Source organism: Schistocerca serialis, chromosome 5 (genome assembly GCF_023864345.2).
Source record: "Schistocerca serialis cubense isolate TAMUIC-IGC-003099 chromosome 5, iqSchSeri2.2, whole genome shotgun sequence".
Lineage (NCBI taxonomy): Eukaryota > Metazoa > Arthropoda > Insecta > Orthoptera > Acrididae > Schistocerca > Schistocerca serialis.
Window position 1 is genome coordinate 715,964,918 of NC_064642.1, and position 11,853 is coordinate 715,976,770.

At 41.3% G+C, this 11,853-nt stretch overlaps 1 protein-coding gene across 1 annotated transcript in view; it reads left to right on the top strand.

The window, feature by feature from the left end:
- LOC126480787 (U6 snRNA-associated Sm-like protein LSm1) overlaps positions 1 to 11,432 on the top strand; it is a 74,075-nt gene extending 62,643 nt beyond the window's left edge. Inside the window, exons 2-3 of the mRNA XM_050104099.1 lie at positions 2,722 to 2,906; positions 10,916 to 11,432. Of these exons, the coding sequence (XP_049960056.1) occupies positions 2,722 to 2,906; positions 10,916 to 11,089 (359 nt within the window). The 3' untranslated portion in view covers positions 11,090 to 11,432. The remainder of the gene's footprint in view (positions 1 to 2,721; positions 2,907 to 10,915) is intronic.
- Positions 11,433 to 11,853: the final 421 nt, after the last annotated feature.

The window sequence follows — 11,853 nt, forward strand, 5'->3', positions numbered from 1 at the left end:
CAATCATCCCGGCCGCCCCATTGTAGCTGGTTACCAAGCCCCCACAGAACGTATCTCTGCCTACGTAGATCAACACCTTCAACCCATTACATGCAGTCTCCCATCCTTCATCAAGGACACCAACCACTTCCTTGAACGCCTGGAATCCTTACCCAATCCGTTACCCCCGGAAACCATCCTTGTAACCATTGATGCCACGTCCTTATACGCAAATATTCCGCACGTCCAGGGCCTCGCTGCGATGGAGCATTTCCTTTCACGCCGATCACCTGCCACCCTACCTAAAACCTCTTTCCTCATCACCTTAGCCAGCTTCATCCTGACCCACAACTTCTTCACTTTTGAGGGCCAGACATACCAACAATTAAAGGGAACAGCCATGGGCACCAGGATGGCCCCCTCGTACGCCAACCTATTCATGGGTCGCTTAGAGGAAGCCTTCTTGGTTACCCAAGTCTGCCAACCCAAAGTTTGGTACAGATTTATTGATGACATCTTCATGATCTGGACTCACAGTGAAGAACAACTCCAGAACTTCCTCTCCAACCTCAACTCCTTTGGTTCCATCAGTTTCACCTGGTCCTACTCCAAATCCCATGCCACTTTCCTTGACGTTGACCTCCACCTGTCCAATGGCCAACTTCACACGTCCGTCCACATCAAACCCACCAACAAGCAACAGTACCTCCATTATGACAGCTGCCACCCATTCCACATCAAACGGTCCCTTCCCTACAGCCTAGGTCTTCGTGGCAAACGAATCTGCTCCAGTCCGGAATCCCTGAATCATTACACCAACCACCTGAAAACAGCTTTCGCATCCCGCAACTACCCTCCCGACCTGGTACAGAAGCAAATAACCAGAGCCACTTTCTCGTCCCCTCAAACCCAGAATCCCCCACAGAAGAACCACAAAAGTGCCCCACTTGTGACAGGATACTTTCCGGGACTGGACCAGACTCTGAATGTGGCTCTCCAGCAGGGATACGACTTCCTCAAATCCTGCCCTGAAATGAGATCTATCCTTCATGAAATCCTCCCCACTCCGCCAAGAGTGTCTTTCCGCCGTCCACCTAACCTTCGTAACCTGTTAATTCATCCCTATGAAATCCCCAAACCACCTTCCCTACCCTCTGGCTCCTATCCTTGTAACCGCCCCCCGATGCAAAACCTGTCCCATGCACCCTCCCACCACCACCTACTCCAGTCCTGTAACCCGGAAGGTGTACGCGATCAGAGGCAGAGCCACGTGTGAAAGCACCCACGTGATTTACCAACTGACCTGCCTACACTGTGATGCATTCTATGTGGGAATGACCAGCAACAAACTGTCCATTCGCATGAGTGGACACAGGCAGACAGTGTTTGTTGGTAATGAGGATCACCCTGTGGCTAAACATGCCTTGGTGCACAGCCAGCACATCTTGGCACAGTGTTACACCGTCCGGGTTATCTGGATACTTCCCACCAACACCAACCTATCCGAACTCCGGAGATGGGAACTTGCCCTTCAGTATATCCTCTCTTCTCGTCATCCGCCAGGCCTCAATCTCCGCTAATTTCAAGTTGCCGCCACTCATACCTCACCTGTCTTTCAACAACTTCTTTGGCTCTACACTTCTGCCTCGACTGACATCTCTGCCCCAACTCTTTGTCTTTAAATATGTCTGCTTGTGTCTGTATGTGTGGATGGATATGTGCGTGTGTGCGAGTGTATACCTGTCCTTTTTTCCCCCTAAGGTAAGTCTTTCCGCTCCCGGGATTGGAATGACTCCTTACCCTCTCCCTTAAAACCCACTTCCTTTCGTCTTCCCCTCTCCTTCCCTCTTTCCTGATGAGGCAACAGTTTGTTGCGAAAGCTTGAATTTTGTGTGTGTGTTTGTGTTTGTTTGTGTGTCTATCGACCTGCCAGCGCTTTTGTTCGGTAAGTCACCTCATCTTTGTTTTTATATATAACCCTAGAAACAAAAATGTATCCATTTTAGGGCTGAAGATCTCTGTCCTTCCCCACCCAGGCTATCTGTTATGGCACTGTGATTGAGATGCCCCCTGATAAATGTGATAGAATGGGTAAAGGGTCTGTCTTTCTTGAAGTACATTGTATTGTGTGTCGTCAATGAAACTTCCTCTTGTATTCTAACATATTTTCCAAACAATGCAAGTAATTGTGTTCTTTCATTTGTTCCTACAGAGTAAAATCGCCTGTTAACAGTAATCATACAACACCACACAGTGATAGAGAAATATGTGTGTTGCCTTCCAAACGCTGATTGTTATTGTGTGCCATCGTTGGGTATTGTATATTACTGATTGCATGATGCATGAAAGAGGCACCACAGCAAATAGTATTAACAGCAGCACACCATGATGCTATTTTACTAGTGACCAAATACAGCAGGTAGTTTCATGTCAAAGCGGTATTCTGTCTGCATCTTTGAGACATTCAAATGTTTGTCATGAATACTACAGGGTCAAACCTGACTATGGTGGCATTACATGTGCGTCAGGAAATGTTCTGTTCAGCTCTTTGTAAAACAGTGATCTGATTTTATTCTGAAGTTAAAAATTATTTGCATTTATGTTTCAGTAGTGCGCTGCTTTAGAATTATTTCGAAGGTGAATCATTCTTGTTACAAATGTGTGTGGGATTAGACTAAATGCAAATTTGTGTAGTTGAAAATGTCCAGAGATATGTAATACGTCATTGTTTCTGATCATCAGAAAAGCTGATGGTGCTCCTGCGAGATGGAAGGACCTTGATTGGATACCTGCGCTGTGTCGACCAGTTTGCAAATCTCGTCCTGCATCACACTATTGAGAGGATACATGTTGGCAAGGACTATGGTGATATTCAACGTGGTGTTATCATTGTTCGTGGTGAAAATGTAATCCTGCTTGGAGAAATAGTAAGGCTTGTTAGAAATTTACTAAAAATATTTAATGTTTTATTTGTTTTGACTGTTAAGAATGTTGTCATTTATTACTGTCTTCAATTGAAATGTGGATACTTCATTTCACAGATGTCGTAAGAATTTTGTAACAGAATTATGGCCTGTGAATTTTATCGTCATCAGATTTGTAGTTTCCTAAACATTACTATTATGCTGGAACTCTTAGTTTGAAGCTGTTTCATCACACTGTCTTTGCTCATTTACTGAGGCCCAATGTGTAATTTTTTGCACTTTCTATTGTTACAACAATACATTTTTGTTTCTTGATTTATATTATGTTTCAATGTTCACCCCACTGTTGTCTCACATGCCATCTTAATGTTAATGCCATCAGTGCAACTTCCTATTTGCAAAATTTCCGGAAATGTAGAAGGTAACTTAAAAAAATTGGAAATCAGGTGGAGCATTAGAGCAAAGGAAAGATAAACTATAAAAATCATGAGAAAGGGTACAAAGTGAAATATAAATTATGAAAGTGAAGAACGTAGAATATGAAATTCTCCATTCACCAAAATGATCACCAGAGGGTTCACGGCTCTTTCATGAGTTCGTGCAGGGCGCACACAGGACCCTGAGCTATCGTGGCTCATTGTTCCATCCAGGGCTGCATTCCCTCCCCCGTACCCCTCCCTCCCTGCCCCTACTCCTTCCCCTCTGCCCCCTCTGTGTCCTTGCTTACAAAGGACTGGCTGTCCTCCAGGATTCTGGTATGCCTTCCGGCTTTTGTTCCACTTGTTGTATCATTTTAACCTTTCCTTCTCAGCATTTATGGTCCCCCAATGGTGTTTGACCTCCCCTTCTAAATTTTCTCTTCATAGTGTGAGCCAGCTGGGGAAGAACACCTTACGTAGCATCTTAGGCATTTGGCCTTACACTCTCTTCCATCCTTTCCTTAACACGGTTGTCCTTTAACACTATATAAGCAGCATGGAAGCCAGTCTGAGTGGTGGTGTCATTAAGCTTGAGCCCCCTGACAACACGCGGATCACACTTCTGATAACTGGGCTGATATCTCCCCTTGTATGCTTAAAAGTGGATGCTTGTCATTTGGGAGCATTGGAACTCCCGACAATGGCTGCCCTTGCTATGGCTGGTTGGCATCTACAGGAGAGCCCTTGATTGGAATGGGTGGTATCAGGGTAGACACTTTGCATGTGAAAAGCATTCCTCTGTGGCGGCCTCTTCAGTTGGCAACAGGTCTTGTAATGCTGCTTCCTTTCCCTGGCTACACTCTTGGAAGTAGGCCAGGCTCACCAGCTTCGGGTGAAACCTTTCCCCGCTACCAGATCTGCACCAGGGCTGACAGGGACTCTTTCACCACCATAAACCTGTTATTTTTCATGGAAACTATTGAAGACAAGTGTGGTGAAGTGAAACTCTGATTAAGATGCTGTCAGATTTGTTTTTGATGAAAAGTACTTCTGTCGCCCAACCTGTGGCCCTTTGTGCCTGTGACCATCTTGTCGACATCCCTGTGTCCAGTACTCTTCACCAGTCTTTGAATATGGTTCAGTGAGTCATTTTTCGTAGGAACCTCATCCTTGAAACTGATGAGGAACTCCCCACCAATCTGGAATGGCAACTCATTCATTTTGTTTGACATGGGTAGGGACAATCTTGTTGATACCAGTGCTTCTATTCTGGCATTTGAAGGGGTACTCTACCAGAGGTCAAGGTTGTGTGTTACCAGTGTGACTTGAAGCCTTACATCCTGCCAACTGTGAGGTGTTTCCAGTGTTCGCATTACCAGCACACATCTTCCAGCTGTACAGCGGACCCTGTGTGTGATGAATGTGGAGAGCCACTCTGTGAGGGGAGTCCCTGTTATTCTGTCATCTGTATGTTGTCTGGTTTAGAAGAAGGAAAAGAAGATACAGGATTATAAATCAGTTGATCATTTATCCAATGCTGAGACTCGTCAGAAATAGGACTGTCTTCACCCTGTGTCTGTGGTGTGTAATTTTGCTGCCTCATGTCCTTTCCACCTCTTTCCTCCTCCTTATTGCCCCCCCCCCCCCCATCTCCTATCTGATTCCCCTGCTGTTCCCATGTCCTCTCCTCTGAGTGCTGCTCCCTGTACCCAGCTGGAGAAGTGTCCCCATTCTTCAGTGCCTGCCAGTGGTGAGGCTTCCTCCTGGAACCCCTTCCCCCAGTGTCTCAGAGACCAGTGGTCTTCTACCACAAGTCACACAAGTTGGCTGCAGGACCCACAATCCGTGCGCCCTACTCGACCTATGATGACGATGAGGAGGAGGAAGGGGATGTGTGTATCTCACAACCTGAATCAGACATCTTGTTTATGGATATCACCCCATCCTTGTTAGTGGCTGATGGCGGCCCAGCAGCATGACCAGTTTCGGCCCCTTACCCTTCCCACTTGGAATCCCTGTTTCATGCTTTTTCAATGGAGTTGCAGTGAATACTACTATCATCTTCTGGAGTTGCAGTCCCTTATTTTCCTTTGCTCCGCAGCTTGTCATTCGCCAGGAATCTCATTTTACGGATGATCCCTCACCGACCCTTCATAGGTTCTGTGCTCTGTCAGCACCGGGTCAACACTTTGAGGGCCTCTGACAGTGCATTCACATTTGTTAATAGGGTCGTTGTTAGTACATGGATCGTCCTTCATACTCACTTGGAAGCAGTTGCTGTCCAGGTTTACTTGGACTCTGCGGTCATGGTTTGCCATCTCTATTCCCTCTTGACAGGCCGCTTACACCAACTTGGGCCAGAATTAAAGGCTATGTTGCAGCAAAACACAGAACATGTTGGAAGCTAAAGAACTATTAGAACAAACAAGAACAACAGTGACCCGGATATTTATAAACCCTAATGAAAATAGTTAAAGTTTGACAGAATGAACATAGTTTTGTCATCCTTCAACATTACTGTAACTGGTATTTTACTAAACTAGCTTGTATTTGAATCTACAATGCTGAGTGTTAGGTTTTTACACTTTATTTCATTACACTGCAGTTTGTAATACAGGGGTTCACACAAGTGACACATGCTCCCGTATGATGTTAGCCCTGCAGCTAATTGCACAGCATATAAAAAGGATTTTCGACACCCCTATGTATCACTTGAGCACAGAATGTGCTTGCAGGGCAAGAGATAATGGTCAGTGACTTGCAACTGCTTCTGTTCTGTTGCAGCTCTTGCTGAATAGGCTATAAATGGTTTAGCAAATAGGGTAGTAGGTTACACCAAGGTGTTTCATACAGATAGAAGATTGTCATTTGATTCCAACAAAGCACAGAGCCATGTAGTTTCTGACAAATAACTCACATAAGGGATATTTCTTTAAATAGCATGATGATCAAACAATAGATGAAGTCAAACATATTAAATTCCTAAGGCTGTAGAGAGATCAAGGGCTGTCTTAGAAGTATTGCCTGTTGAAAATATCTTTACTGGCAGCAAATATTAGAGCTAGCTATGTGATCAAAGCTTAGGTAGAAGGGGAATCGTGACCTTCTGTGATTGGTAAATGTAGTCCGAATAAACTATGACATACCAGTTACTTCTAATGGATTGTCCAGCTGTTCATGAGCACTGCTGAATCCCACACTATACTCTTTGTTTCTTAAAAAAGTAGAAGGGAGATAACTCCAAAAAATACTGCAATTAATGTAATCTCAAGGAAGGGAACTCAAATATTATACTTTGTTCTCAAGTTCTGTGAAGAAGAAAAACAAAAAAGGTGTACTATTCCGTTACAGAAAGCTGATCAGATGAAGAATGCAGATTATGTTAAGTGACTGCAGGAACAAATTATTCCAAAGTCACCACAGGTATGCATCACTGTACTTGATAGTGTCATGTCACAAAGTTCAAGAAAATATAGGTCCCACCTTTGTGACCCACAAAGAAGATATGACTGCAAAAGATCTTGAGCCCCTGTACATCGTGGGCACTCTATCAAAAGAAATGGAATTTCATGTGCCACAATTACTTCCTGTTACTGTGTCTATATCCAACATAACTGATTTGGAGGATATCTAAGCAGGAAATATGAAAAATCTTAAAATTAAAACTCAAAAGGGACTGACACACAGCTGCACATAGAGATAACTGTAAAAATCTTGTACATGAACACATTACGAGCTTCAAAAAGTGCTTAATACTTTAATGGCACAGGAATTTACAATTGTAAGACAAATTGGACTTGATGTTTTTAAATAACTGCTTAGTTTCACTTTATTATGTTCAATGAGATCATTTAGAAGCATATTTCACAAGGGGAAACATAGATACTGCTACAGCAAATTAAACATGCATTTGGTAGAAAGAGAAGTAACTATATGAATATCAAGAGCTCAGGTGGAGAACCAGTCCAAAGCAAAGAAGGGATACTGAAAGGTGGAAGGAGTATATTAAAGGGTTTATACAAGAGAGATGAATTTGAAGGCAATATTATGTAAACGTAAGCAGCCATATATGAAAAAGGGATGCTTTGAGAAGAATGTGAGAGAGCAGTCAAAGACCTAAGTCAAAACAAGGCCCTGGGGGTAGATGACATTCCGTCAGAACTACTGATAGCCTTGGAAGAGCCAACCATGACAAAACTCGCCCATCTGGTGTGTAAGATGTAAGAAACCTGTGAAAAAACCCTCAGACTTCAGAAGATATAATAATTCCTATTCCAAAGAAAGCAGGTGATGACACTTGCGAATATTACCAACTATCAGTTTAATAAGTCAAGGTAGCAAAATACTAATGTGAGTTCTTTAGAGATGAATGGAAGAACTGGTAGAAGCCGACAATGGTGAAGATCAGTTTGATTCTGGAGAAATGTAGGAATACACGAGGCAGTACTGGCCCTATGACTTATAAGATGGATTAAGGAAAAACAAACCTATGTTTATAGCATTTGCAAACTCAGTGAAAGCTTTTGATAGTGGCGATTGGAATACTCAATATTCACTTTGAAATCCTGAAGGTAACAGGGATAAAGTACAGGGCATTAAAGGCTATCAGAAGCAGCAGTGGTTGACAAGGGAATGAGGCAGCATTGTAGCCTATCCCCATTGTTACTCAAACTGTACATTGTGCAAGCAGTGAACTAAACTAAAGAATAATTTGGAGTAGGAATGAAAGTCCATGGAGAAGACATAAAAGCTTGAGGTTCACCAATGACACTAATTCTGTCAGACACAGCAAAGGACTTGGAGGAGCAGTTAAATGGAATGGGCAGTGTGTTGAGAGGAGGTTATAAGATGAACATCAACAAAGGCAAAACAAGAATAATGGAATGTAGTTGAATTAAATCAGGTGATATTGAGGGAATTAGATTAGAAAACAAGGACTTAAATAGTAAATGTGTTTTGGTATTTGGGCAGCAAAATAACTGATGACGGCCGAAGTGGGGTGGGGGGTAATATCACAGAGAGAGGCCAAGAGATGAGTACAGCAAGCAGTTTCAGAAAGATGCAGGTTGGAGTAGTTATTCAAAGGCAAAAGGGCTTGCACAGGGTAGAGTAGCATGGAGACCTGTATCAAACAAATCTTCTGACTGAGGAGCACAACAACAAGATCATATTTTGGGCCAGTACTGTGCATTTGAAAATACTAATCTTAGGCCAAAAAGGCAGCCAGAATTATCAGTGATGTTCATTTGTGACCTTCATACAAGCCATTATTAAATGTCTTGGGATACTAACTCTGCCCCCCCCCCCCCCCCACCCCTCCACATATATTTTGTCAAAGCTTTTCAGTTAACAGCATAGAATCATTTAGTTCTAGATCCAGAGACAGTAAAGGATAGTATAAGTCCATGTGCTTCCTTATGGTGTTATTTATACACACATCCTTCATTACATGTGGTAGAGGAACTTCAGAAAGGTAAATGTGTAGTGACATTATTTTCATTATGATCAACATCTACAGTGAATTTGAAGATGGAAGTCATATTTCATTCATTTACCATATTTCTGTGCAGTGATTACTCTCTTCCACAATAAAGAGTAGTCTCAGTATATTCAAGCTCTGAGTGAATCAGCATATTATAAGTTTTGTGATGAGCATCACCGATGATGCTGTTATTACAAGAGCACTGTTCTGTTGTATTTATATAGACATTTTATAGATATTTATATAAGTATATTAAGGAGGGATACCTGGTGGAATATAAACAATGGAAAGAATAAAGGTAATATCTTGTCATGTAGGTGAAGTGTTAAATCATCAATAGACAAATGAGAACATAGCTTCCAGATGAATAATAAAAAAGGGAGAAAGGAGGTGGGAGTGGGAGGGAAGAGTAGTTGATGGCTGGGAGGGAGAGATAGCAAGTGCACAGAACAGCAAGTGGCACTGGTGAGCTTGCTTTGGCCTCAGAGACGGTAGTTGTGCATAGCACACCGTGTCATGGAAGAGTGGATGGGGGGGCGATAGAACAAGATGTCCATTTCAGTATTGTCATGGCACTTCTGCAGCCCAGTTACATCAACAAAAAATCTACTCTCCAAGTGGTGGCAGGAGAGAAAACAATTTAAAAGTTCAGGAAATGTGCAAGGTTTTGAAGTCATTGGATTCTTCAGGCAGAAAGGTTGAAGGCGAAGGAAGAGGGGTGAATTAAAAAGGACTGGCCAGTTTCAGGAAATGGAGAGTCATAGAAAAGTTGCTCAGAACCCAAGTCAAGGGAGAATTACGGATGGGCTGAGAAGAAAAGACTGGCTCTTGGGGACTGCATTGGATGAGATTTGAAACCCTGAGAGCTTAAAGGTGGTAGATAGGGTAATAAGCTCTCTGGTTTTCAAATCTTGTTTGGTGCAGTCACAAACAGCCTTTCCTTGTCATCCCATCCAGTAATTCTCCCCTGACCCTAAGTTCTGGGTAACTTTTCTGTAACTCTTCCTATTTCCTAAGTCTCACCAGTTCTTTTCAAAAGCTTGCACATTTCCTTAACTTCTGTGTTTTTCTCCTGCCATTGCTTGGTGAGTAGATTTTTTATCTATCGAATTGTATCAGATAATACTATGCGAGATTTGACTCTACGGACACACTCAGGGGTTTATTAGCATTGTTTGCTGCTTTTTTATATATATGTAATTTTCAACCTCTAATATTTTCTTTATACAGTAATTTGTTCAGTTTGTTCCAAAGCCATTGAGATTTACTAAACCGACAGTACGTTCTGTATGGCAAACACACGCTATATAGGGTGAGTATTACATCTTTAAAGTAACTTGGGATATGGTACTGTTAAATGTATGTGTGAATTGTACTCCAACAATTGCAGTGCAGTTTCATGAGTACAGGAAAACAAACATACAATACAATACATAAAACTATAGAACTGTATCTCTAATAGAGTTTTCAGTATGTTGACCATTATGAAGGTGATTGAAGTAATAAACTGTGTAGTGAACCATTAAAGATGTAAGTTTCCTTACATCAAAAATGTAACAAGCACCCATCATAAACCTGCAAAAGCTTGTGTATTATTCAGACTCATTTTATGCACACGTGGTACATTTCTGATATATTGATATGTGCGTAAACTGCTTGTATTACTTGTTTTAGAATTACTTTAATAGTCATGTCTTTAGAAATAGTAGAAAAAAGGATTTATCAGTAGAATTTCTAAAGGTGTAAAAAAATTAAGGATTGCTGCCTCAACTTTCATACATTGTAGAATTCTATTCAATATCTACATGTCCGTATTTTTTCCTATTTTTATTTTTATTTTATTTTTACAAGAAACATTTTTGTTATATTAGTGAAAATTTTTTAGCAACACGGCATAGTAATGCAACTCATGAGATGGAGGGTGTATTCGAAATGTGTACAGCTACTTTAAAGCCTCTAACATTTTTAAGTGTTCAGAACATCGAAAGCATATTAAAAACAGCATAATTCAAGTTGGTTGAATTTTGGAAGTTGGTATTTAGCAGATGCTTTCATTTTATTTAATAGGGGATAATTTACATAATGTCTTTCATATACTTTGTATGTTGCAGGACCCAGCTAAAGAAAATGACCTGCCACTGAATAAAGTATCTGTAGATGACATCCTTGACTCACAGCGTCGTGAACAAGAGGCACGTCAGGAGCGAGAGAGGCTGCTGGCAAAAGCACTGAAAGAGCGTGGCTTGCAGTATATTCCAGACCTCAGCCATGATGACATGTTCTGAGGCCCAGCTGGGGAAGCATCAATGAATGAGCTGGTTTAACATTGAAAATGTACACATTTTGTACAGTAAGAAAAACCGAAGCATTTATGACTGCTGAAGACATGGACAGAAATGGATGGATGAACTTTGTCCAGGTCATTAACTGGAAAGAAATAGTTCCACAATTTTCTTTGTCCAGAGCTGATTATTTTTGTGCAAGTAATTTTTTTCTTTTTAAGGTTTCTACATAGTTATGTTAAGAATGACCTTATTTTCTTTCATTCATTTGATACTGTGATAAAGAGAATGCAAGCTGTGAAAAATTAAGAAAATGTTTTGTAAAATAAACATGATGAGTCTCATATTTTGTTAGAAGCTTGTTAATTTTTTACGACTTAAAGTGGCACATGAGGAAATGTGTGTATGTGATCAGCAGTTCACTGGCATTATGTTGCTGCGGAGTGGATCATTCCAAATTTACTCACCACTTGTTAGTTTCATACAAGATGTATTTTGGAATGAGACTACGTGGCTGAAAATACAGACTGCTACACACAGAGATGGCCAGAAACTAAAACCAAAATACAGCCCTTTGAAGCATTCCTAGCATCAATAATTATTCTGTCTATTGTTAGTAATTAAATTTGAGATTGTGAATTTGATTTGTTGTGAAGACAATGATTTTTCTCTCAGTACTTTCTGAATTAGTCACAATAAGATGCCACTGGACTGTTTTTTGAGTTAATATAACTTTCAAAATGTAGCAAACATTTTTCAACCACTGT